Here is a 26544-nt window from a genome sequence, read left to right on the forward strand (position 1 = left end):
CATTTCCATAAAACAGCACGGCTTTCGAGCGCCGGCCCACCTACGACGCTGAGCGGTGTGTTGCCTTTAACTTTGGGAGCACTGAGATCAAGTCGGGTGAAGCGAGGTGAGCGCCATAATGTGATACGGAGAACACGATACCAGCTGGACCCCCACCAGTCACTGGCGGGATTACGAACTGTCAGCTCCAGTGTTTCTGATTAAGTCGAACACTCACTCAACGACAGCCGTCATAAATGTGTGATCGCGGCTCTCGCCAGCTGTCAAGAGTTGTTTTAAGGAGGTCTTTCAGATTTGACGCATTTGATCGGGATTTGACGAGAATCACGTCGGAACCCAGCGGTGGCGAGCGTTTTGGTCGGGGGGCGTGTGTCCCTCAGACACATGTTTACACTTTGTCCCCTTATGGAATTTAGCTGTGGGTTTGTTCCTCATTAAATTATCCGCATGGTTCCCACTTACGAGTGTTCAATCCACCCATAAAAAAAGTCTCTCACAGATGGACTGCCTTTTAATGTGACCGTTTCCTTTTTATTTCAGGTGAGGTCTACATACTGGCGAGCAGTAAAAGCATGGCACAGTCGCACAGTGGGAAACTCTACAAGATGGTGGACCCCAAAAGGTAAAATCTTACACCGCGGAATCGCCAACGCTGGTTATGCCACATCGCGCTTTACATTTTGCAGCTTCATTCATGTCTTATTTTGTTCCAAAATATATGAATTAATAAGTAAATACCATATAAGGCATTCAGAAGACGCATTCAAAGACGCTGTGTTGATATGTAGTATTCTACACTGGACACTAGGTGTCGGTAATGTCTAACAAGGACAAAAAAAACGATGCACAACTCTATAAGAAAACAAATATCTGAGAGTGTGTAGTTTAAGCGTTTGGCTCCCCAAAACAATATGCGTTCAAAAGAGTAATACATTTGCATCGTAAAAAGGCCTCTCCGTTCTTGCGATTCTTGTATCTTTTTCCGCTGTGGAACACACACATTAGTGATGTAACCACGGATTTTTAAGGATTTCTAATAATACTACAATAAAACTAAAATAACGTAAAATTGCTCAACCTTTGAAGCCACCGCTGAAGAAAAGTCATGTGGGGGCATATACACTTTTCTGAGGTGGCATCACAAAAAAGGTTGCAAACAGGCTTGTAACTACGATAACATTTGATTTTTAAATAAGGATTTATAATAACAGTACAATAAAACTAAAATAATGTAAACTACTCAACCTTTGAAGGCGCCTTTGAAGAAGTCATGTGGGGGCAACCATGTCACACAATGTGTCCCATTTCTGGTCGTCTATCATTACGCGTTTTTCACTTTTCTGACGCGGCATCACAAAAAAGCCAAAAAACAAGCAAAACCCACTCAGACGCTCGCCACATTTGCTGACATTTCGATGGTTCCAGCTGTCACGTTTTTGTGTTTTTGCAGACTTAAGCGCTTAGGACTTGGGTGTGATCCAAGAACTTTTGAGCGGTAGTGTATATTGGGTAACACAAGTGTCAAGGTGACTATAGGGGTGTTATTTTATGTCTAAAGGGCTCTAATGCTGTCAACAAAACATATTAAGAAGGTTGCAAAGAGGCTCGTAATGACGATAACGTTTGATTTTTCAGGGTTTTTAAGGATTTTTAAGGATTTTTAAGGGTTTTTAAGGATTTCTAATAATACTACAATAAAACTAAAATAATGTAAAACTACTCAACCTTTGAAGGCGCCTTTGAATATACACTTTTGAGGTGGCATCACAAAAAGCCAAAAAACAAGCAAAACACACTCAGACGCTCATTTGCTGACATTTCGCACGACGATGGTTCCAGCTGTCATGTTTTTGTGTTTTTGTGTTGACTTAGGCCTTGAGTGTGATCCCAAACTTTTGAGCGGTAGTGTATATTGGGTAATACAAGTGTCAAGGTGACTATAGGGGTGTTATTTTATGTCTAAAGGGCTCTAAAGGGATTTATAATAATAGTACAATAAAACTAAAATAATGTAAACTACTCAACCTTGAAGAAGTCATGTGGGGGCAACCATGTCACACAATGTGTCCCATTTCTGGTCGTCTATCATTACGGGTTTTTCACTTTTCCGACGCGGCATCACAAAAAAGCCAAAAAACAAGCAAAACCCACTCAGACGCTCGCCACATTTGCTGACATTTCGCACGACGATGGTTCCAGCTATCATGTTTTTGTGTTTTTGCAGACTTAAGCACTTAAGGCCTCGAGTGTGGTTAAATATCTTTGAAGAGGCGGAATTCGAGGCGAAGTAGAAGCATACCCAATAAAATGACTGTTGGAGACACGATCCGGCGACTGACGCTGACGCAACCCACGAAGCTGCAATTAATCACGCTCCTCTTAAATCCTCGCCACTTCCAGCTTTCCCTTCACTCCCGCGGGCCAAGCGACTCGTCACATGGCCCACCTGCCTCGGCCAAAGCAAATGCGAGAGCGCCTGTAACGGGAGAGCGAGCGTTGCATTGCGCTATGTTAGTGTCGGGTATTGCTAACGGCAACACTGCGGAGCTGGCTGGATTCACGCTGGCAAAATTACAGCGCCCTGGTTATTTTCAGAGCGTTTGACAGCAGGTTTTATTTTGCTGAGAGGAAGGAAAACACCGAGGCACCTGTTGTCCGACTCGGCTACGTTGACACTTCATTTATTTCAGCACACGCACGAGCACATGTACATATGCGCACATTTTTATCATAAACATATTGTGTTAAAGTGATTTTTTTAAATTCATTGATATGAATAATGCATGATGGCTGCACGGTGAAGGAGTGGTTAGCATGCAGCGCTCACAGCTAGGAGTCTCGAGTTCAATTCCACCCTCAGCCATCCCTGTGTGGAGTTTGTTTTTCCGGGTACTCCGGTTTCCTCCCACATTCCAAAAACATGCTAGGTTAATTAATTTGGTCAGCGACTCCAAATTGTCCATAGGTATGAATGTGAGTGTGAATGGTTGTTTGTCTATATGTGCCCTGTGATTGGCTGGCCACCAGTCCAGCGTGTACCCCGCCTCTCGCCCGAAGACAGCACCTGCGCGACTCTCGTGAGGATAAGCGGTAGAAAATGAATTAATATCCACGTATACATGGACCCAAATATTCCAATTCCATTCGGAAAGAATGTAACCTTTGTATACACCTCATTCCCAAAGAAAAGTGCCAATCCGAATGAATATATAATCGGATTCCCAGGGGTGGAATATTCCTTTCCCCAATCCGATTGAGGTATCTTGTACCCGCTCAATCGGAAAGTTGTCAGACTGCGTTCTTTTTCTTCTTCTGTTGTTTATTGGCGGTTGGCAAGCAGCTTTGGTGTGCATTAGCGCCATCTGTGGAACAGAATCTAAGGACTGCTAAGGAAAGTTTGTTTTTGATTCAAACTAAATTTCAAGACTGGAACGAAGGAAAACTGGCAATACGGAGTTATTCCGACAAGTGAAAGAAAAACTGGAGGAAGTCGGTATCACGTGATGTTGGTGTTTACGTTTTACTGGGCATGCCCCCATTGACTATTCTGGTTGATTATAGCGCCGCATTGGAATATTCCTTTCCATGTATACCATTGCTTTCGGAAAGGTCATTCAGAAAGAGGAAAAACTCGTGGCTATTGACATGAAAACATCAGATATAAGTCACATATGAGCAGAAAAATTCCGGACAAGGACGCTGACTTTTCCGAGGTAACACGGCAGACGACTGGTGGATTTACGGGCAGGCAGATGTGGAGGTAATTGGAACATACTGTAAAGCCTAACCGTCGTCAGAATGTGATTATTTCAATCACACTGAGAAACCGCCAACCACCAACAGCCTCGCTGTTTGTCTTGCTTTGTTTTACAACCGCACACGCTCAGTAGGTCTCAATGCATGGTGGCCTATTTATTATCGAAGGCGCACTTCGACTGACAAACAAATACCTCGAAATGAAGTCATCTGGCCGTGACATGTTTACACAAACACGGCTGAGGGATTTTATGGCTAATGTTTCCCCTGTGGGCCCTTTTTTTTTTTTTTTTTTTTTTTTTTTTAGCAGCTTTAGCAAACGGTTCCTCATTTTTCCCTTCTGTGTTCCCAAATTTAAAGCTCATAGCGGGATGCTATCCTTAAACTTTAGCCGAGAACCTGCTTATGAGAAGATCCGAATAACCAAAGCCTGAACGGATCAGGAGTCAAGGACTCCGACGCTACAGGCTCTGCAGACTAAACAAGTCCAGTTGACGGTGGAAAGAATTGTTCTGATGGGGGATGGGGGGGGGATCTTGAAGGGGGGGTGTAAATGCATCCAGGGCTCACGCCAGAAAACATAAATAAGAACCGAGTCATCTGGGACCCTTTGAAACATCTGCGGCATAATTAATCGCTCTAATGCTTGGGTGGCACTGTCGTCACCCGCGACTGATCAGCAGCATACATATTTCAAGTTTGATTCCCAGTCTGCTTTTTCTACTTCATCTGTCTCTCTTCATTTAACAGGAGATATTTCATTCCAGCCGTTTCGTTTGCGTTAAGCATTTTTTTGGCTGCTCTGAGTTCAAATCCGACGCGTTTGCTGACAAGTCACAGCGAGGATAACACTGAAAAAAAAACATCTTTCGGGAAAATAATCGGAATGTCTTTGATTTGAAACTGTAGAGCGGTGCGGACATAGTTTCTCTGAGGGATGCCGTCGATCCTTGATACCGCATGTAGGTCCAGTTCATACATATAGAATAAACATCACCTGACTGATGAATGGCAGCACTCAAATGCATCACGATGCTACGATACTTGCTCACATATCAAAGTTTCTATCGTGATATCATTCATTAGCCACGTTTACATGGGGAGTTTTTATCTTTCCGAATGGAATCTTTCCGAAAGCAATGGTATACATGGAAAGGAATATTCCAACGGTGTGTCTACATGCGGCGCTATAATCAACCAGAATAGTCAATGGGGCATGCCCAGTAAAACGTAAACACCAACATCACGTGATACCGACTTCCTCCAGTTTTTCTTTCACTTGTTGGAATAACTCCGTATTGCCAGTTTTTCCTTCGTTCCGGTCTTGAAATTTAGTTTGAATCAAAAATAAACTTTCTAATATTTTATAATTAAGCTCGGCACATGTTTTATATAGATATGTATTTTCTTTTTAAATAAAAGTGGACTTGTGAATGGCGTATAGAAGGGTTTAGATTCTGTTCCACAGATGGCGCTAATGCACACCAAAGCTGCTTGCCAACCGCCAATAAACAACAGAAGAAGAAAAAGAACGCAGTCTGACAACTTTATGATTGAGCGGGTACAAGATACCTCAATCGGATTGGGGAAAGGAATATTCCACCCCTGTGAATCCGATTATATATTCATTCGGATTGGCGCTTTTCTTTGGGAATGAGGTGTATACAAAGGTTACATTCTTTCCGTTTGAGCAAATAACCCGAATGGAATTGGAATTGGCGTTCTTTCGTAACACGCAGCTCCAGACGTTCTTCGATTTAAAAAAAAAAATGGAGGTGAGCAATCGGCACTGGACTGCTAAGGAAAGTTTGTTTTTGATTCAAACTAAATTCCAAGACCGGAACGAAGGAAAAACTGGCAATACGGAGTTATTCCGACAAGTGAAAGAAAAACTGGAGGAAGTCGGTATCACGTGATGTTGGTGTTTACGTTTTACTGGGCATGCCCCATTGACTATTCTGGTTGATTATAGCGCCTCATGTAGACACGCCATTGGAATATTCCTTTCCATGGATACCATTGCTTTCGGAAAGGTCATTCGGAAAGAGAAAAAACGTGGCTACTAAGACCGTTAGCATACCAGTTGATTATATTTTACGTGTTTGCACGAGAAGGGGACTACAGCTATTTGTTTATATACGTACTATATACATTACGCATGTTTATGCTAGCGCCTCTGTTTACGTTGTGTACAGATATAAACGGCGTGGGCGGTGGAGTACATGCAAACATGCACATCTGTGAGTCTGTGTGAGCGCGAGATATGCTAGCTCCCAGCATAGTGTAGCAACAAAACAAAAAAAAAAAAAAAAAAAAGCCTTTTATTTTCCCGTCCCTCTTAAATCTTCCTCCATCTCCGCTGTTGTTCCTTGTCGTCTTTCCGGCCTGAATAGCCCCAACTCCTACAATACACAGTAAATTTCTTGCACAATTAAAATAAGGAATAAAGCTACAAAAGACGGGACCCCCGAACAATGGTTGCCCGATGACAAAACGCCAAAAGAGACCACACGGGGACATTTGATGAAGCCATTGTTGGGGGTGCACAATATACATCACTCCACTGCGTTTTTTCTCACGTACACGTCATGTCAATCAAGCACGTCCTGATAGCAAACATGCTAATTACAAACTAGTACGAGTATCATATCAATATCGTAGCCTAAGTCAGCTTTTTACGTAGCATCACCAAGCTTCATGTTCATGTGACGAGCTCATGAGCGAGCAGCGTGGCCCCCTTCTCCCCACTCCCCTGGCTCCCTCACACATTGCAGCACCGCCACCCCTCCCAAAGTTGATAAATTCCCACAGTGGCTGTTGACCCAGCTGCCTTTGTCAAGTGGCGCTACCAGCAGGTGCTGTTTTCACAGCCACCCTGGCAGTCGTACAGACTGTTTAGTTGCGCTGCTGACCCCTTGCCTGCTATTAACAGTGTTAGCCACAGACCGCCACCGCCGCCCCCACGCCCCCAACCCCACAACCCACACAATACTCCAGGGACTCTTTCTATTTTTCCTCCATCTTTCCCTTCCTTTTTAAAAACTACTGCATACAACGACAAAAGCCAGCCTAAGGGATGGAGTCTGGAGTCGGGTGCTGATGGGAGCATGAGAATCGACCCCGCCTCCGCCTTCCATCGCACAGTTCATTCATTCATTCATTCATTCATTTTCTACCGCTTATCCTCACGAGGGTCGTGGAGGGTGCTGGAGCCTATCCCAGCTGTCTGGGTACACCCTGGACTGGTGGCCAGCCAATCACAGGGCACATATAGACAAACAACCATTCACACTCACATTCATACCTATGGACAATTTGGAGTCGCTAATTAACCTAGCATGTTTTTGGAATGTGGGAGGAAACCGGAGTAACATCGTTGTGGCATCGTTGTTTAGACATTTTGTCTAAAAATTCACTCCCTCCTTTCTTTTTTCTTCTTCTCTATCCCCTCCTGCTCCGGTCTGACCACTCCAAATTTGCAAAACATCATTCATTCATTCATTTTCTACCGCTTATCCTCATGAGGGTCGCGGGGGTGCTGGAGCCTATCCCAGCTGTCTTCTTCAGGCAAGAGGCGGGGTACACCCTGGACTGGTGGCCAGCCAATCACAGGGCACATATAGACAAACAACCATTCACACTCACATTCATACCTATGGACAATTTGGAGTCGCTAATTAACCTAGCATGTTTTTGGAATGTTGGAGGAAACAGGGGTCCTCGGAGAAAACTGGAGAACATGCAAACTTTTGGGGGTTTGAACTCCATTCTCCTAGCTGTGAGGTCTAAGAGTGCTAACCACTCGACCTCCGTGCAGCCTCGCACAGTTCAGCGTTTCATCAATGTGATGATGCAAAAACTCTTCCATGATATTGCTAAGAAAATACGTACAGAAACAGTCTGTTTCCACAAAGCATACAAAAACAACATAACTCAGGGTGAGCAAATCAAGCGCTCCTCGCTGTACTCCCTTGGAAGTGCGACTAAGACCGGTTAAGACATCCTTATTTAAAGATTTCTTCACATTTAGCCACCTGGTTAAAAATATATATATATTATTTTAAAAAGTAATTAAATAAATTTAAAAAATTTAAATTAATTGAATTTAATTAAATAAAAAATAATAATAAAAATTGGAAAAAAAATAATTATTTTTAATTATTTATTACAATATACGTCAACACATGACATTTATTATCCGAGTTCATCGTTTCTTATCGTTTCTTGATGGTGTTATGACTCGATACTCGCAGCGAGTAGCACAGCAGTCGTTAAATCTTAAAAAAAAAGTAAAAAAAAAACCACAATAAAACATATTTTCATTGGTGGTTATGCAGTGATGACAGTACATGCAAGGGAATAGCACATAAATATATGATATATATTTTGTCCCAAATTTTCGTTTTATCACCGCCCTTGGTCGTTCGTCTTTCAGAACCGTTCTTGTCTAATAAATGTAAGCATTCAAGAGAGTCTATGTAAGCATTAGCACAGAAAAATAGAGTCTACTCAATTCCTTTTTGAAGTGCTTTAGGTAAATGAAAATAAACGCTGGCGCCAGCTTTAATCTACAACAGGATCTCTCTGGTCGTCAGGTCTTAAATCCTATCTCCACTTTTCAGTTTCGACTGCTGCAGAGTGACCATTTGCTACCACCCCCCACCCCACCCCCCCTCCCAACCAACACTCCGCAGCAATGATTGATGAAGCCTGTTTTAACCGACCACAATTCCTATACTCCTGATACCAGCGTCAGTACCCCGGGAGTCCAGTTACCATTCCCGGGTTATTGGCATCGCCGCCTCATCCTACCCCCCCCCCCCCCCCCCCAATCCACCCTGCGTTGCCTCGTTAGCCACTAACAACAATGAATCCGACAAACGTGTGTGGCGAACAGGCAGCCGCTGACAAAACGTTCCACATTTGAACATGATTATACACGTTGCCATATTACTTCCAGATTTGTACGAGCGCGTGATAGGGAATAATTACTTAGCTAATGTGCGTGTCTTAGTGTTTTGTCTTAATGCGGAATGATCACAACATGTCCCTGTTTTTTTTTTTTTTAATCAAGGCTCTTAACCATGTGCTGCTGTGAAGTTGGACGCGTGGTCGGCCTGGTTTAGATCTGAAGCCGCCTCTTGATTTTTAATGCTCTTTTTATTCCGCTATGAGGATTTCAGGATGGAGCGAATGGGGAGGATGAAAGTCACATTTTAGAACACGGATACAAGGCTAGGTTTCATAATGGTAATGGTAATGGTAGAAATAACAGCTGTAATTTTACAAGAATAAAGTCAAAATATTTAGAGAAAAAAGTTGCAATTTTATGACAATAAACTTGCAATATTGTGAGGAAAAGTTATGTCATTTTAGTTTAAATATTAAGGAAAAAATATTTCTTTAAGTCATATATCTTATGAGAAAAAAAAATAATTAAATATTTTAGGGAAAATTAGGTTGGGTATGCATCAGATTACAATTGAATGCATCCCATAATCAGTTCACAGTTCCACATGTCCAAAAGGAGTAGGAAGAAGCAAAGCTTATTAAATCCTACCCCTCCATCTGGTACTTTTACAATCACTAACTGTTACATTTGTTCACGTCCTGCTTTCCTATTATAGTTTAAGTTTTTTTTCCTATTTATTTTTGTATAAAATAATTTATAAAATTATTAAATTGATAATTTTTTAATTATTTATTATATATATAATATAATAATAAATAAATAAATTATTTAAAGTAAATACATTATAAATAATTCATAAATGTAATAAATAAATCATAATTAATATACTATATATATTATAATATATAAAAATATATGTAATATAATTATAATTGATATATATATATAAAATGGTTATCATCATGGTTATAATGGTTGATAATAACCGCCAATATAGTGACAATATCAATATTGTTTGTTATAAAATAATTTATAAAATTATTTATAAATTAAATTCATGAATAAGTTATTTATTTTCATTTATTATACATATATATAATATAATAATAAATAAATAAAGTATTTAAAATAAATAAATTATAAAATATTTATAAATGTAATAAATAAATAATAATTATTAACCCAAAGTTCAATATTGAATCCTACAATAAACAAGGGATGACTGTAGTCCTAAAAGCAACTTTTAAATGTTCTATTGATAATCCCCCCCCCCCCCCCCCACACACACAAATTGACTTTTCTTCCCCCTCCCCACTGTTCCAGGCCCCTGGCCCCCAAGGAGTGCCAGCGTCAGGTGGAACCTCCAGAGCTGCTGATGACAGCTTGTTCCCGGCACTGCAAAAACGGACACTGCACCCCCATCGGCAAGTGCTGCTGCAGCCCCGGCTGGGAGGGGCCCTTCTGCCGCATCGGTGAGGCTCTTTTGCCGCTTGTTTTGTTATTTTGGACACTTTTTATGCCAGTAAACTTATTTTTATTTAAAAGCTCTGACAGCAGACATGACTACTTTCAACCAAGGAGACGTGTTTTGGACACATTGTATTTCTCTACAGTGCTTCTCAATTAGTGGGGCGGGCCCCCTGGGGGGGGAACGCGGTGAACTGTCAGGGTGGCCGTGAGAGGCAAGGGAGTACTGGTGGAAAATAAGTGCCACCCACCAACATTCAAACGTACAACGAACATTAGTTAACAATGTTATGCCCATGTTTGTCGTCCGCTAATTTAGTCTAGTTTAGCAACTAACATTAGCTAGCAGGGGTGTCTCATAATATTTTACTTTTATTTGACTTTATTCTCATTAGATTACAACTTTTTCCGCATCCTAATATAAAAAAAAATTACAACTTTATTTGTTGTTTTGTTTGTTTCTCATAATATTCAGTGTTTTATCCACATGTGTATTTTTTCTTTACTTGTTAAACTTGATGCTACTAAAAAGACGGCAGGAGGGTATTTATAATATTACGCCATTATTCTTGTATATGACTTAAAAATATATATATTTTTCCTTAATATTTAAGCTAAAATGACATAACTTTTCCTCATAATATTACAAGTTTATTCTCATAAAATCGCGACTTTTTTTCTCTAAATATTTTGACTTTATTCTTGTAATTTGTCTAAATATTTTGACTTTATTCTTGTAAAATTGCGCCTGTTTTTTCTATTCCTGCTGGGTTTCTTTTCAACGTTCTTGTAAATGTTCTTCTCCTACTTGTGACTTTATTCTCATAATATTCTACTTTTATTTGACTTTATTCTCATAAGGTTACAACTTTTTCCGCATCCTAATATAAAAAAATTACAACTTTATTTGTTGTTTTGTTTGTTTCTTATAATATTCCGTGTTTCATCCACATGTCTATTTTTTCTTTACTAGTTAAACTTGATGCTACTGGGGGCGTGTTCATAATATTACAACATTATTCTCATATATTACTTAAAAATACATATTTTTCTATAATATTTAAACTAAAATGACAACTTTGCCTCATAATATTACAAGTTTATTTTCATAAAATTGCAACTTTTTATCTCTAAATATTTTGACTTTATTCTTGGAAAATTACAGCTGTTTTTTTCTATTCCTGCTGGGTTTCTTTTCAACGTTCTTCTTGTACTTGTGACTTTATTCCCCTATTTTACTTTTATTTGACTTTATTCTCATAATATTTTACTTTTATTTGACTTTATTCTCATAAGGTTACAACTTTTTCCGCATCCTAATATAAACAAAAATTACAACTTTATGTGTTGTTTTGTTTGTTTCTCTTAATATTAATATATAAATAAAATATATTAAATAAAATAAATAAAATATATAAATATAATTAATATAAATTAATATATAAATATAAATAATATTATTATATCTTAATGTGTTTTATCCACATGTCTATTTTTTCTTTACTAGTTAAACTTCATAATATTACGCCATTATTCTCAGAAAATTATGACTTTTTAATATTTTCCCTTTGTGGAGTGGGCGATGGATGGGTAATATTCCTTGGTGACAAATTTTAGGAGAAAAGGAGGAACTCCAGGAAACGTAGCGGTCTATCGTCTTCTATGTTGGCACAAGAACCTTGACCATAACATCATCGCCACCTCCTCGTTTTTGTCTCCGTCTCCAGCCAAATGCGAACCGGCCTGCCGCAACGGCGGCGTCTGCGTGGAGCCCAACAAGTGCCTGTGCAAGAGCGGCTACTCGGGCGCCCAGTGTGAGAAGAGCGAACGGGGCATGCCCAACGACCAGGAGAAAGACGGCATACTGGACCACATCATCGACATGACCTCATACCTCCTCGACCTGACCAGCTACATCGTATAGAGGTGACCACTTTCAAACCCAGACACAAATCTACCTAGCAACACCAGCAGACTCCAACGAGGTCTCCTTAATTTGGCCCGCACAAAAAAAAAAAAAAAACACCGGATGGTCCATCTCAGCTGCCTTTCATCCACCATCACCAGACCTTTAAGTGTCGGAATTGGACTCGATAAGCTACTTAACTCGTACCGGAACCAGAACAGTCACATGATTTGACATTTCTGCTCTCTTTCTGGACAATAACAAAAAAAAAAAAAGGAGCGGTCATTGTTTGAAACCCGGAGACTACACACGCCGATGATGATGATGTCATCACGACTTCAGTAGACCAGAGCGGTTCTTGACCGTTGGACACAGAAGAAACCTGACTCTTCCAACCTTGCACGGACTCACACCCGACACGTCACCTTTTTGCACACTTCCGGTTCTAACAAACTTCCCGTCACGTCACACACTGAAACTCCGAACCGCAAAAGGGAAGAAGAGGTAGCTTGGCCTGGACGTATATTCCCAATAGAGCTTACTAAGTACTACTTAGCATTGCTAAAAAAAAAAAAAATAAAAAAAATAAAAAAAAAACACACAAAAAAAAGAATAAAAAATATAGCATTATTGTTATGATAGAGGAGGGTTTATTTTTGTAAGTGTAATAATATATGGGAGAGAGTGCTGTTTATAGGAAGCCGTTTTACACTAAAGCATTTGTGTCATTTCATGTTCTTGTACTTAACACACATGCATCTTCGGATTTTTCATCTTAAAGGTAAACAACACTTTCGGGAATTTTGTCCATCATTCACAATCTTTATGTGGAACATGAACACATTTATTTCCCTTTTCTGAGCATTCTAATGAAATAACATGAGTTAGTATGAGATAGCTAACAATGCACATCATTGGGAGGTACCTATTTTGACGACAAAGCCTTCTTATTCATTCATTCAATTTATACCGCTTATCCTCACGAGGGTCGCAGAAGGTGCTGGAGCCTATCCCAGCTGTCTTGGGGCGAGAGGCAGGGTACACCCTGGACTGGTCGTCATTCATACCTATGGACAATTTGGAGTCGCTAATTAACCTAGCATGTTTTTGGAATGTGGGAGGAAACCGGAGTACCTGGAAAAAACCCACGCATGCACGGGGAGAACATGCAAACTCCACACAGAAATGGCCGAGGGTGGAATCGAACTTGGGTCCCCTTGCTGCGTGTCCTGCGTGCTAACCACTCATGGTATTGCTAACACAATATTTATTAATTCATTCATTTTCTACCAATTATCCTCATGATGGTGCTGGAGCCTATCCCAGCTGTCCGGGTACACCCTGGACTGGTGGCCAGCCAATCACAGGGCACATACAGACAAACAACCATTCACACTCACATTCATACCTATCGACAATTTGGAGTCGCTAATTAACCTAGCATGTTTTTTTTTGGAATGTGGGGGGAAACCGGAGTACCCGGAAAAAACCCACGCATGCACGGGGAGAACATGCAAACTCGGGTTTCCTAGCTGTAACCACTCGTCCACCGTGCAGCCCACAAAGCCCTCTTAAAAATTTATTAAAAAATATATATATTTTTTAATTGAAAAAATTATTTTAAAAATTTTAATTTTTGCCATATTTTGATGATTTCAAACATTACCAACACTGTTCCGTCCTGACACTTAACAATGTCCGCTCTCATTGGGATGGCTGTGTCTTCCAGCACATGACAAGTCCTCAGGTAAAACAGGTAAAAAAAACTTCCTAGCAAAATTGAGAGCTCGGCATCCACTCTTCAAGCGGCGAGTGAAGCGTTGTGTTACTCCGCCAGATAAATATCATTTTTGTGTTAGCTGCTACAATAACAATGCAACACTGTTGGCATTTTTTGGGGGGGGGGTGTCAAAAAATTTTTTTTTTTAATTTTGTGTCCAGTCCAGCCATTGGGGCAGATAGTATTGTTGATCTAAATGCCCTTAAATGCTAAAAATAGGTATCTCTAATGATGTGCATTGTTAGTTAGCTCATAGTAACTCGTAGAACGCACAGTAAAGGGAACAAAAATGTGTTCATGTTATACACAACCATTGTGAATGATGGGCAAAATTCCACCAAAAGTGTACTGTTCCTTTAAAGGGGACCTATTATGCTTTTCTGACCTATAAATGTAGTTCCAATGTTGTATTGTGTTGTTAAGCCATGCCTAAGTTTCAGATAAGGTTTGTGTATTTGGAAGTTTGGGATGGCTCAAAATGCTGGGTTTCGAAGGGGTGTGGTAAAAGTGCCTCTTTGTGATGTCACAGAGGGATGGATTTCCTTATGTGGTTCATAGTGAGGAAGCACTTTGGGCGTGTGACCAATCACAGCGGATACATTCAAACAGATCGTTTTGGCAGGAAGCACAAATCAAAGGAATAGGTGCAGATTCTGGAAAATCAAAAAAAAAATCTGTGCGGGTTATTGTGTGTAGCTGCTCTATAGTAGTCCACAATTCAATACAAAGGGTTGAATATTGAGCATAATAGGTCCCCTTTAAAGTCTTCCCCAACATGCTTGCATCCGTAATTTCCGGCCTCATTATAATTTTTGAAGACGATCAACAATACCGTCGAAAAAGGAACAAATCCGCTCCCGTTTGTTAGCGTCTACGGCAACTGCGATCATCCGCATCCACATCACGAACAGTTTCACATTTTAAAGTGCCGTCTCCACTTATTGAAGTATGGTTTTGATTTGTTATAGATCCATGTTTGTTTGTTTTATTCTTTTATTCTGAAATGTATTTCTTGTTCACCTCACTTGTGTTTTTGCTGACAAAAATCAAGTCTACCTGGTCTGAACGAGTCAAAAACGGAATTATAACAGAAGGTCTATATGTTTTTTGTTTGTTTTTTTTTTTGTTGTTGTTTTTTTTGTTAGCACTTAATGTGAACGTTGCATTGTAGCTGCTGAGACGGCATGGTGTGAATAGAATAACCATTTTTCATTATTTAAGTAGTTACACAAATAAGATAATTATTTAAGTTCTCTGTCATTGTACTGTATGTGACCATTTTTTATTCATTGTATTGTAAATAAAGCTTAGGGGGTAATGTTCTTTCTCTTCAGAAATATCAATATGTCTATTAAAATTTATAGCATGTCTCAAATATTGGTCTCTTCTGATTTTCATCGACATATGACAAGAATCCTGTAGATTTTGAAGATGCAAAGCTTTTGAAAGGTAAGTATACCATGTTTTCTCATTGGAGGTGTACTTACTCAACTGCAGAGAGGAATAGGCATCGACAAAGGGGTAAGTCTATTTGTCTTTAATTGTATTTATTACCCATTTAATGCATTTGTATTATAAATTATTTTTTAAAAATTATCCAGAGTATTTTTTTCAATTATTTATAATAGTACAGTTTCAGTATAAAAATTGAATTTTTTTTAATGTCAAATTTTAACAGTAAAATTTTCCACACAATCACATCATACATACGCAATTTATTTATTTTTATTCACAGTATACCTTTTTTTTATTATTTTTTGCAAGCAAAATTACAGCCTTACTTCGTCTCTACCATTTTTTATACTCAGACAAAAAAGGAGGTGTCTATTGGAGGCGCGGCATTTGTTTATTCAAGTGACATTTCTTTGAGGTGCGGCGTACAGACATGATTTATTTTTTATAAATTTGGATCTTAATGAGATTATAAGTAGAGCTATGCTATTTTTGCTAAATTTTAAATACAATTTAATTTATTTAATAATTTAAATTTTATAAAATTATTAATTTAATTTTAATAAAAATTAATTTAATATGTAAAATTTTCCCCACAACCACATCATACATACGCAATTTTTTAATACAAAGTATACCTTATATTTTTATTAAGATTAAGTAAGATTATTTCACTAGCAAGTTCATTTCTTTAATGATCATAATGTATTTCCCCCTGCAGGTGTCTATTGGAGGTGCGGCATTTTATTCAAGTGGATGACATTTCTTTGAGGTACGGCGTACAGACTTGATCACAATTTGAAAAATAGCTCAAATTGATCTTTTATACATTTGGATCTTAATGAGGTTACAAGTAGAGCTATACTATTTTTGCCAAATTTTCAATAAAATTTAATTTATTTAATAATTTAAATTTAATAAAATTTAATTTTAAGAAAAAATAATTTAATACGTAAAATTTTCCCCACAACCACATCATATATATGCATTTTTTTAAATACAAAGTATACCTTTTTTTTTATTAAGATGAAGTAAGATTATTAAGTAAGTACTATTTCACTAGTTCATTTCTTGAATGATCATGATGTATTTTCCCCTCCAGCCATGTTGGAAAAGGATGCTGATAAACATGCTTAAATGGAAAAGGAGTTCTGGCTGATGGTTTTCCACTCCACCCCCATTTTCGGAAGTACACAAGCACTTTAACGCATGCAGCCACACACACGCATGATGGCCATATTCATTTCCTTCTCAAAATACCAATGAGGTTTTTTGGCTTGTTTAATGATAGTGAGCACAGACCACCCACCTCACTCCCTCCACCTCACACACACACTAACACACACTCACACACACTCACACACACTCACACACACTACAATATTTGGAGTAACGCAACACCGAGTTGTCAGTATTCACATGCATTCCAAATTGCATCAAGCGGAACGGCCCGATCGTGTTATATGATGTCAACTTTATACGCTATCTCTTGCGTGAATCGTTACTTTTCATTTGGAAAACGTTCCGTGTTTTTGCTCCCAAAGGAAGTCGACTTGGTGCGGCTATCTCTCCCAAACAGTGTAACCTAGTACTCTGAGTAAACACGACCAGGCTGTATACCAAATATTTGCAGGACTCACATGGCTGGAAGTGCATGCAGTAATATTGTATACACGCGATACTTCATGGGGGTCAAGGGTCATGGACAGATACCATTGACATGTATTGGAAAATAGACATGTTTTTGTTTGAATGGCTGTTTTGATTACAATTGAATGCATCCCATAATCAGTTCACAGTAAAAAAAAAAAAATCAAAAATTCCAAATGTTTCCAATTGAAAATGAATGGGCCATTTTTCTTTGCTTTTTGAATTATTTTTATTTATTTTTTTTACTGATTGACAAGAGGTTTGTTGGATTTGTTTCTTTGTGAGTCGCGGTGTGTGGAGAGAACCAGGGCGTGTTCTCATCTATTTTTTTTTATTAAAAAATAAAAAAAATTAAAAATTAAAAATTTTTAAATTAAAATTTTAATTAAATTTTTACATTTTTAAATTTTTTCATCCCATAATCAGTTCACAGTTCCACATGTCCAAAAGGAGTAGGAAGAAGCAAAGCTTATTAAATCCTACCCCTCCATCTGGTACTTTTACAATCAGTAACTGTTACATTTGTTCACTTCCTGCTTTCCTAATATTTTTATTTTTATTTTTATTTTTATTTTTATTTTTATCATGACATAATGGCTTCATTCTTTCAAACTGAAATTCCAAACACCTTCGAAAGTAAACAACCAAATCAGAATTTGGGCGTTCCGCAGAGAAATGTTTTAAGTACATTGATGTTACAATGCTTTAGACCAGCGTATCTCAACCGTTTCAGTGCTGAGTCTGTTTATGGCACGCTCTTCTCCAGCAGATATCTAGAACTATGTCGGATGAACAGCACGTCTCCGCTGTATGATGTACTTCCTCTTTAAACCCTCCTTGTTTTTTTGCAGCAAGAACATCAAATCAAAAGTCGGTGGTTCGCTTGCAGTCGTTATTAAACGGACACAAAACTCAACGATTTCCCTTCCAGTGGCTTTCTGCACCTGCTGCTGCCGCCGGAGGGAATTGAATGTTTTTATTGTAACGGTGGTCTGGTTCTGATATACGCGCAGGTGCACATAAGCAAAAAAAAATGTACCTTAAAGATATCTGATAAATGGAGGAAATACCTGAGCAAAGTAGATGAGTCGTCCCACCAAGACTGTTTGACCCCCACAGGAACACCAGTGGGGCGGGGATCCAGTCACTCTTTCACCCACTTCCTGTTGAGCATCGCCTGGGTGTCTGGGTGAACAGTCAAGGCGCTCCCCAGGATTTGGTTATGTCCAAACTAGATGGTTAGCAAAAAAAAAATTAAATTTTTTCATTTAAGTATTATTAACAGGAACTTTAATTTTGAAAAAAAAACATTATATTTAGCCAGAAAAGTGATATATTCCCAGCACTAACACAATAATGACATTCAATGTGTTAAAATAATAATAATTATTATTAGTATAATAATAATAATAATAATAATAGTAATTGCCCCAATAATAATAATGATAATTATTATTATTTTTGTATTGTAATATATTATTGTAACTATAATATAATATATAATAATAATATACATATATATTATATAATAATATATAATAATACTACTACTATAATACTACTACTACTACTAATAATAATAATTATAGTAATTATAGTAGTAATTATAGTAGTATAATAATTATTATTATTATTATTATTAGTATAATAATTATTATTATACTAATAATAATAATACAAATAATAATAATTATTATTATTATTATTATTGTATAATATAATTATTATATAATTATTTATATAATAATATAATTATTATTATTATCTCCACACAGAGATGGCCGAGGGTGGAATTGAACCCTGGTCTCCTAGCTGTGAGGTTTGCGCGCTAACCACTCGACAGCCGTGCCGCCCTAATAATAATAATTATTATTATTATTATTAAAAATAATAATGATGAATAATAATAATAATATAAACAATATTGTTTTGACAGCATTATTCAGGAACAAAATGGAAGTATATGTGGTTATTCAGTTGTATTAAAAATATGTATTAAAAATAATAATGACGAATAATAATAATTATTATTATTATTATTATTAGGGCGGCACGGCTGTCGAGTGGTTAGCGCGCAGACCTCACAGCTAGGAGACCAGGGTTCAATTCCACCCTCGGCCATCTCTGTGTGGAGTTCGCAAATTGAAGGTTTTATCCTGTTTTAACGTGTGACGAGAAGGAAGAAATATGAAAAAAATATAAATGAAAAAGTCAAACTCGATATTTGGCAACCGAGATGAAAACTGCTGAATAAGATCTGCGAGGACAACCAATCTCTGCAGAAGAGAGTAAATGTTTGGATCCTAATAGGAGACGCTTGTTTTGCCTGAATCTGCATGAGATCCCCGTCCCTCCACGCCGGCGTAGGCGTCTCTTCGTTCCACCAGCTCGCCATGGCTGTTAGCCGGCGATAGCGCGAGCGTGGCGGTACACAGCGTACGGGGCGTCGGTGCAGCCATTCGACACAGAGCTTTGCAGAGATTAGCATGCACACTGGCAGCCTGTGTACCAAAAACAAGGATTAGCGCTGTGGCGAAGGCGTCGCCACAAAAACACTGCGGCGGTATCGCCATCAAGGAATGAATAGGCAATATTTCCAAGTGTGGAGGAATGAATGGCTGACCTCCATTTTGGGGATTAATTTTGGATTCATTTTGTAGAGTGCTGGCTCACGAATGATGCCTTTGAATTATTGTGTGTGGGTGGGTTTGCAATTTGTTTTGTTTTTTTTATAGCACAGCCATAAACATATTTCTGTTCAAATGAAATAAACCATTACTATTATCATACACCAAAAACATATTATAAGATGCTTAAAATTAAAATTGTACAGTAAAAAAAAGTTTAATGTTTTTGTGCATTTTTGCTTTTCAAAACATGGCTTAGGCGGCACGGTGTTCGAGTGGTTAGCGCGCAGACCTCACAGCTAGGAGACCAGGGTTCAATTCCACCCTGTGTGGAGTTTGCATGTACTCCCCGGTTTCCTCCCACATTCCAAAAACATGCTAGGTTAATTAGCGACTCCAAATTGTCCATAGGTATGAATGTGAGTGTGAATGGTTGTTTGTCTATATGTGCCCTGTGATTGGCTGGCCACCAGTCCAGGGTGTGCCCCGCCTCTGGCCCAATGACAGCTGGGATGGGCTCCAGCACCCCCCGCGACCCTCGTGAGGAAAAAGCGGTAGAAAATGAATGAATGAATGCTTTAAAACCTTATTTTTCACAAAATATCAACTAAAAGTCAAACTATCTTAGATTTGATATTTTTACAGGTTTTTAACGTATTTTTGCTACAAAGGTTGCCTTTTCACATAAGATGGCATTTCTTCTACAAACAAAAAAAACTTCAAATGTACCTCCAACTCGCACAACAAACAACCTAACTGAAATATACCGCCTATCTGTCAACCGAGCATACTTTTTGTGTACTTTGTGTTTTCCAGGTTGTCTTTCATTTGTGCTGTCCTGCCAGGTGAGCGCACCTCCACCACCCTGCAATTACACCACGGCGCCCCCCCCCCCACCCACCCCCTCTCACCTCAAACACCTCTGGCCTCATGGACGGACGCCTGCAGACTGACTTCGAGGCTCTCAGGTGTGGCTCGTTGCGCCGCGCTGACCGTCTGCGGCTGCTATGTTCTTCGAGGCTTCGATGAAAAGCTGCGGCAGAGGAAGAAAATGAGCGGATTCGGGCGGCGAGTTTTGTTGGTGATGGCGCACCTCGTTACTATCTCACTGGCTCGTCATCAGATGAGGTAATACTCCGACATTATTGTTCAGAAAGTCTATTTATGTCTGGGAATTCATTAGGCTCAATTTCCAGGAAAACCTGAATTTTCATGAAGACACAAATTTATGGATTTCATTGTTTTCCGTTGCTAATGCTAAATGCTAATTTCGGGTGTTCGAAATGCAGACATTGTGGAAGACTGAAACAAATCGGATTGCACTGCTTGGGTCCAACCAGCCGAGGCCCGATTGATTCAGTCTCAATATCCTCGTATACAAGGACCCAAATATGGGCATTTATGTGGTTTATTTTCGGAAAGAATTTAACCTTTGTATGCACATCATTCCGAAAGAAAAGCACCAATCCGAATGAACATATAATCGGATTTACGGGGGTGGAATATTCCTTTCCCCAATCCGATTGATGTACCTTGTACCTTTTTCCAATATTTTGCGGACCAAACTACTAACTGTTTATGTGTGGTTCATAGTGATTTGGTCAGTCGAGTAACCGAAAACAGGTTTCAAGAAAATAGTCGCTAGTCCCAACTTTGTGTGACACCGGCATGGAAACAGGAGTTTAGAACATTCGCCTGTCTCTTTACAAAAAATAATAAATCAGTTGAACAAGATCAACAGTCAGTTTTCGACTGATTTTTACATCTGTGTCAACATTTGATAATACCCAAACTAGGTCCATGTCTTTGTAAAGCATGTTAATATGTGTGGCGTCCCACAGGGATATGTCCTATGCACTACCGCATTTTCACTTTCACATTTAACTCCCGATAGTGTTTCAAAGAGCGCTCCACTTACGCGGGCTGGAGACATTTTGTCACTCGGTCGTTCGTTGTCGTGATAACATTTTTCCTCAGCAGGTCAGACGAGGACGCAATGGGGGCGCCTCCTTTGGGTCAAGTCCGGCCTGGGATCTGCAGCTATGGGCAGACGACTTCTTGTTGCCTGGGATGGAAGAACGTGAGCGGCGTTTGTCAGCGTAAGTCAAAACCAACCGTTATTAGGTTGAACCACAAGCAGTGGCATATTTAGTTTATTCTGTATTAAATATAAAATATATATATATTAAAAATAATACTCCTCACGCTAATAAAATTGTAAAATTAGAAATTATGTCATTATTGGCTTCAGTGGGAAAAACAAACAGTTCAATTATATTAATTTTAAAAAACATATTTAAAATAAAGTGCTGCACGGTGGTCGTGGGGCTAGTGCACAGACCTCACAGCTCAGAGACCCGAGTTCAATCCCACCCGAGTTTGCATGTTCTCCCCGTGCATGCGTGGTTTTTCTCCAGGTACTCCGGTTTCCTCCCACATTCCAAAAACATGCTAGGTTAATTAGCGACTCCAAATTGTCCATAGGTATGAATGTGAGTGTGAATGGTTGTTTGTCTCGTATATGTGCCCTGTGATTGGCTGGCCACCAGTCCAGGGTGTACCCCGCCTCTCGCCCGAAGAAGGCTGGGATAAGCGGCAGAAAATGAATGAATATTTAAAATAAAGTAAAAATATTCAAATTAGTCTGGACTAAAATTACCAATAACTAATGCGATTATCATACCAGTAAAATCATGCTAACATGCTAATTTTGTGATTGTTAACTTGTTGTCCACAGCACTATGCAAGCAGTCTTGTGTTCATGGACAATGTGTGGCACCGGACAAGTGTTTATGCCGAGTGGGCTATCAAGGGCCTCGCTGTGATGAAGGTAGTTATTTTTGTCCTTTATTTATATTCATCATTGAATTTGCTGCTCAGGGGTAAAATAATAATAATAATGTTTCATGCATCCAGATGCGAATGAGTGCGGTTTGTCGGCACGACCGTGTTCCCAGCGCTGCATGAACACGCAAGGTAGCTATCGCTGTTACTGCGAGCCTGGATACACGCTCAGTGTAGATGAACACACCTGCACCAGTGAGTCCCACTTCTTCAATAGAACATGCTGATACCTTAATAGGCACTTCAATGCAATCTTGCAAGGACTACAGTGGTGTGAAAAAGCAAAACAGCTCCAGACCATCACACTACCACCACCATATTCTACTGTTGCTATGATGGGATACACGCCCTCCAAAAAGTTCACAGCAAGTCTTCCAGGTCCTGAAGCAGCAAAACAGCCCCAGACCATCACACTACCACCACCATATTTTACTGTTGCTATGATGGGATACACGCCCTCCAAAAAGTTCACAGCAAGTCTTCCAGGTCCTGAAGCAGCAAAACAGCCCCAGACCATCACACTACCACCACCATATTTTGCCGTTGCTATGATGGGATACACACCCTCCAAAAAGTTCACAGCAAGTCTTCCAGGTCCTGAAGCAGCAAAACAGCCCCAGACCATCACACTACCACCACCATATTTTACTGTTGCTATGATGGGATACACGCCCTCCAAAAAGTTCACAGCAAGTCTTCCAGGTCCTGAAACAGCAAAACAGCCCCAGACCATCACACTACCACCACCATATTTTACTGTTGCTATGATGTTTTATCTGAAACAGGGCATTAGCTTTCCAAAAAGTTAAACTTTTGTTTCGTCAGAACACAAAGTATTTTCGCAAAGGTCTTGGGCATCATGAAGATGCTTTCTGGCAAAATTGATACAAGCTTTAATGTTCTTTCTGTCTTTCCCCGTTAAACACTCCACAAATATGGCCGATGCGGTGCTTGGAAAAAGGTGATGTTTAAGTTGAAGTTCAAAGCCGCTTTCAAAAAATATTTAAAAATGATAAACACTATATTAAGTAGGTGTAGGTTCAAAAAATACAATGAAAATAAATAAGATAATACATTTGCCTGTTTCTCTTCCAGGACAAGCCACATGTGCTTCCCTGCGTTGCCAGTTTGGTTGCCAGATGGCTGCAGGAGGAGGAACTGGAGGAGGAACTGGAGCAGGAACGGTGCGTTGTCTGTGCCCCCCCGGCCTCCACCTGGCCCCGGACAACAGAACCTGTACAGGTACCTCAACTTTGCATACACATCACAGACAACTCCTGTTCTGTAATGATACCCCCCCACTGACCCCGCCCACCCTTCCTGTCCCCAGTCTCATGACCATTAGGGACATTCTTGGGAACAATCCTTGAAACTGAGAGAAAATCATAATTTACCTAAATGCTACACAACTGCAGTAAGTTTTAAAAGGAACTCATGTACAAGTACATGTACTAGTAGACACACGTTGCTTCCAATATTACTTCATTCATCGGCCATTACAGAAGTACAGGACCACTCGAGGGACAAAAGAGACGGCGTCAATATTAGCATGATGCCAAGCTACTTACTTAGCGTTCACATTGTTAAATAAGCTAAAACTTACCACTTCCGCACAGAATGGGAGGACAACTCAATGCGGTGTCTCGTCAATGTAATGTAGTGATGCAGAATACTACATATTACTTATCTTTCAATAATGTTTTAACTACTTTTAACTACCACGAATCAGTGACTGAGTGAGGGTGCAATATTGGAACGGTGATAGCAAGGGACGACTGTACTCCTTTTGACCTCAAGGTTATGTCGAAAAAGTAGCCCTCCAGCTGCCTGTAAACAAGAATGCGTCCATCGTTACTTTTATTTACTTTCGGGGTCAATGTCAGGAATTTGGAAGGAGACATCAGGCATTTATATAGTCCACCCGAGGGAGACGTGTTCTGGGTGTTTTGGGTCATTGCTTGTTCAAAGCACTTTTCGCTTCAAAGCACTGCCGTCAAGGTCAAGGTAGTCATTTGGGTCTTTTGGGGGGCAGGGGGTAATTGTTGTTGGGCGTGCCTGGGCAACATTCAAAGTCACTGTGATGGCACCCGAAATATCGCCTTGTTAACAGTATCGTGATATATCGTATCGTGAGCCTAGTATCGTGATATCGTATCGTATCGCCAGATTCCTGCCAATACACACCCCTACTGTGTTGTGGTTTTTTACGTTGCAGACATAAACGAGTGTCAGCACCACGTCGACGTGTGCCCGCCCCGGTGGACATGCAAGAACACATTTGGCAGCTTTGTGTGCGTGTGCCAGGAGGGCTTTGTCATGGGGACGCTGCAGGGCTCGGTTCAATGCCGAGGTGCTTGTCTTCCACTTTAAAGCAACACTATGTAACAATTGGCTCTTGACATAACAGTACCCTCCCCCCGCAGATATGGACGAGTGCTTGACAGGGTCCCACGGGTGCAGCCGCCACGCTCAGTGCATCAACACAGAGGGTTCGTACACCTGTCGGTGCTTGAAGACCTACACGGGCAACGGGAACACCTGCTGGCCCAGGAGAGCCGCCCACTACGCTAAGCCCCCGTTGTATTTGAATTATAAACTCTCCAAGAGATCGGGAGCTCGGAGATCCTCGTTGTTATATCCTAACATCTACAATCTCATCAAGAGAGGGTCAAAATAAAAACTTTGACTGAACTTTGGGCACACTCGAAACCCGCTTGGGAATTTTAATAGCTAGCATTAGCATACCGATGCTAATAGACCGATGACCAACTTGTCGTACGAGCAGAACCACGCAAAGCCGAGTACTTTTCCGCATTTTTTAAAATCATAATCTCTCAATAAAAGGCCGCCCTCTGGTGGTGGACACCTGCGCTATCCCAACCTTCCAGACTTAATGTTTTCATACCTCGCCTTCTTCTGTTGTGTCACTGCCGGGCCAGACTACCACACAGCGAGAAAGCGGGAGCGTAGACAGGTCAAGATCTCTTGTCTGGAAAAGTCCTTCCTGTGTTCGGAGAAAAGAGCGCACGGAAATGATTGCGAGTTTGTTTTTGATGTTCCTCTGGAGGGGTGGCAGTAATAACTGTAATGAGGGGCGGCGTTGCTAGGGGGCACTATGTGTGCTGCGTGGGGGCTCCTGGCAGCTGCTGGAGGGCCCTGCCACTGACCCTATTCATCCCAACAGCAGGTGTCACATCGCGTCCAACCCCCCCCCCCCCACCACCACCACCCGCCGCCCGCCACACACACACACACTCAGATAATGTGTGTGTGGTGAGTCGGGGGGGACCTGGAACTACTTACCGAGAACAAAGAGGCAAATCAGGGAAAAATGCAGCCTCCTCGAATAAATCTCACCACAATGCTGAGAAAAATCCCCCAGCTCGCCCTCAGAAAAGCAGGAAAAACCTGGTTTCTTTCTCCCAAAAGCGCTCCACAAAGTGTCTCCACAAAGGCAGAAATAGAAAACATTTTAGATAAAAGCAAAGCAGCAAGCAAGGCCCCCCTCGCAGAACGGGACCTCACACCAAGATGGGTGTAATTCCAAACAGAAACCAAAAAAAAAACAAAAAAACATGTCAGCAACAAATAAAAAACAACAAGTGAATTGCGGGATGGAGTGGAAATGTCCCTATTTTTATTTTTTTTATGTGCATGTTATTTTCTGCTCAGCTGTTTACATGACACGACACATTTTGGCGAGGAGCGGTACCTTTGGCAAAAGGAGGCGCAAGGCGACTTTGGCCAAAATAAACGTCTAAAATATTGATGCTAATATCCTGCGCTCACGCTTGCTTTCTTTGTCTTGTTTTATTAATATCGGCTAGCTGTTTGTCCCCAGCCGAGGGGGCGGCACCAGAGGATTTCAAGGGAGCTGTAGCAGCTTGAGAAAAAAAAAGAAAAACATGTTTTTCTTAACCTGCGATGTCAACTTTAGTTACGTAAAAACAAAATATAGATTAAAAAATAGGGTGCATTTATATTTCAAATGTTGCTGTAAATAGTCTATTTTATTTTTGAATGACTGTATGATATTGTTGACAGCATAAACTATACAACAAAATAATGCCACAATTATTATTATTTTAATATTATTATAAATATTATAAATATTTGTAATGTTACATTATTATAAATTATTCTTGTTATA

At 39.9% G+C, this 26544-nt stretch overlaps 2 protein-coding genes and 1 long non-coding RNA gene across 5 annotated transcripts in view; 2 read left to right on the forward strand and 1 right to left on the reverse strand.

Moving 5' to 3' along the window:
• The window catches only part of hhip (hedgehog interacting protein), a 46023-nt gene extending 33362 nt beyond the window's left edge, over positions 1-12661 (forward strand). For both annotated transcript variants that reach the window (XM_058065310.2, XM_058065331.2), the window contains exons 11-13: positions 541-622; positions 9992-10140; positions 11863-12661. In XM_058065310.2, the coding sequence (XP_057921293.2) occupies positions 541-622; positions 9992-10140; positions 11863-12059 (428 nt within the window). In that variant the 3' untranslated portion in view covers positions 12060-12661. The remainder of the gene's footprint in view (positions 1-540; positions 623-9991; positions 10141-11862) is intronic.
• The window catches only part of LOC131122958 (uncharacterized), a 51589-nt gene extending 26189 nt beyond the window's left edge, over positions 1-25400 (reverse strand). For both annotated transcript variants that reach the window (XR_013628150.1, XR_013628151.1), the window contains exons 1-4: positions 25300-25400; positions 21469-21615; positions 20462-20583; positions 17994-18154 (exon numbers count right to left, since the gene is read on the reverse strand). This is a non-coding gene — a long non-coding RNA (uncharacterized LOC131122958). The remainder of the gene's footprint in view (positions 1-17993; positions 18155-20461; positions 20584-21468; positions 21616-25299) is intronic.
• Positions 24012-25555, forward strand: si:ch211-194g2.4 (uncharacterized). The gene is made up of 3 exons (XM_078793109.1): positions 24012-24045; positions 24610-24744; positions 24818-25555. Exons 1-3 carry the CDS (start codon positions 24012-24014, stop codon positions 25069-25071), a joined length of 423 nt encoding a protein of 140 aa, XP_078649235.1. The 3' UTR covers positions 25072-25555.
• Positions 25556-26544: the final 989 nt, after the last annotated feature.

The sequence above is a fragment of the Doryrhamphus excisus genome, linkage group LG9 (assembly GCF_037039965.1).
Source record: "Doryrhamphus excisus strain RoL-2023G ecotype Guam linkage group LG9, RoL_Dexc_Guam_v1.1, whole genome shotgun sequence".
Classification (NCBI taxonomy): Eukaryota; Metazoa; Chordata; class Actinopteri; order Syngnathiformes; family Syngnathidae; genus Doryrhamphus; species Doryrhamphus excisus.

What these genes read in the sequence shown, in the direction of transcription:
- si:ch211-194g2.4 (XM_078793109.1), top strand. Translation starts at nt 24,012, where the DNA reads ATGGGAGGACAACTCAATGCGGTGTCTCGTCAAT. An exon ending in CAATGCGGTGTCTCGTCAAT is followed by an intron (nt 24,046 to 24,609) that starts GTAATGTAGTGA and finishes TTTACGTTGCAG; the next exon opens with ACATAAACGAGTGTCAGCAC. An exon ending in GGGCTCGGTTCAATGCCGAG is followed by an intron (nt 24,745 to 24,817) that starts GTGCTTGTCTTC and finishes CTCCCCCCGCAG; the next exon opens with ATATGGACGAGTGCTTGACA.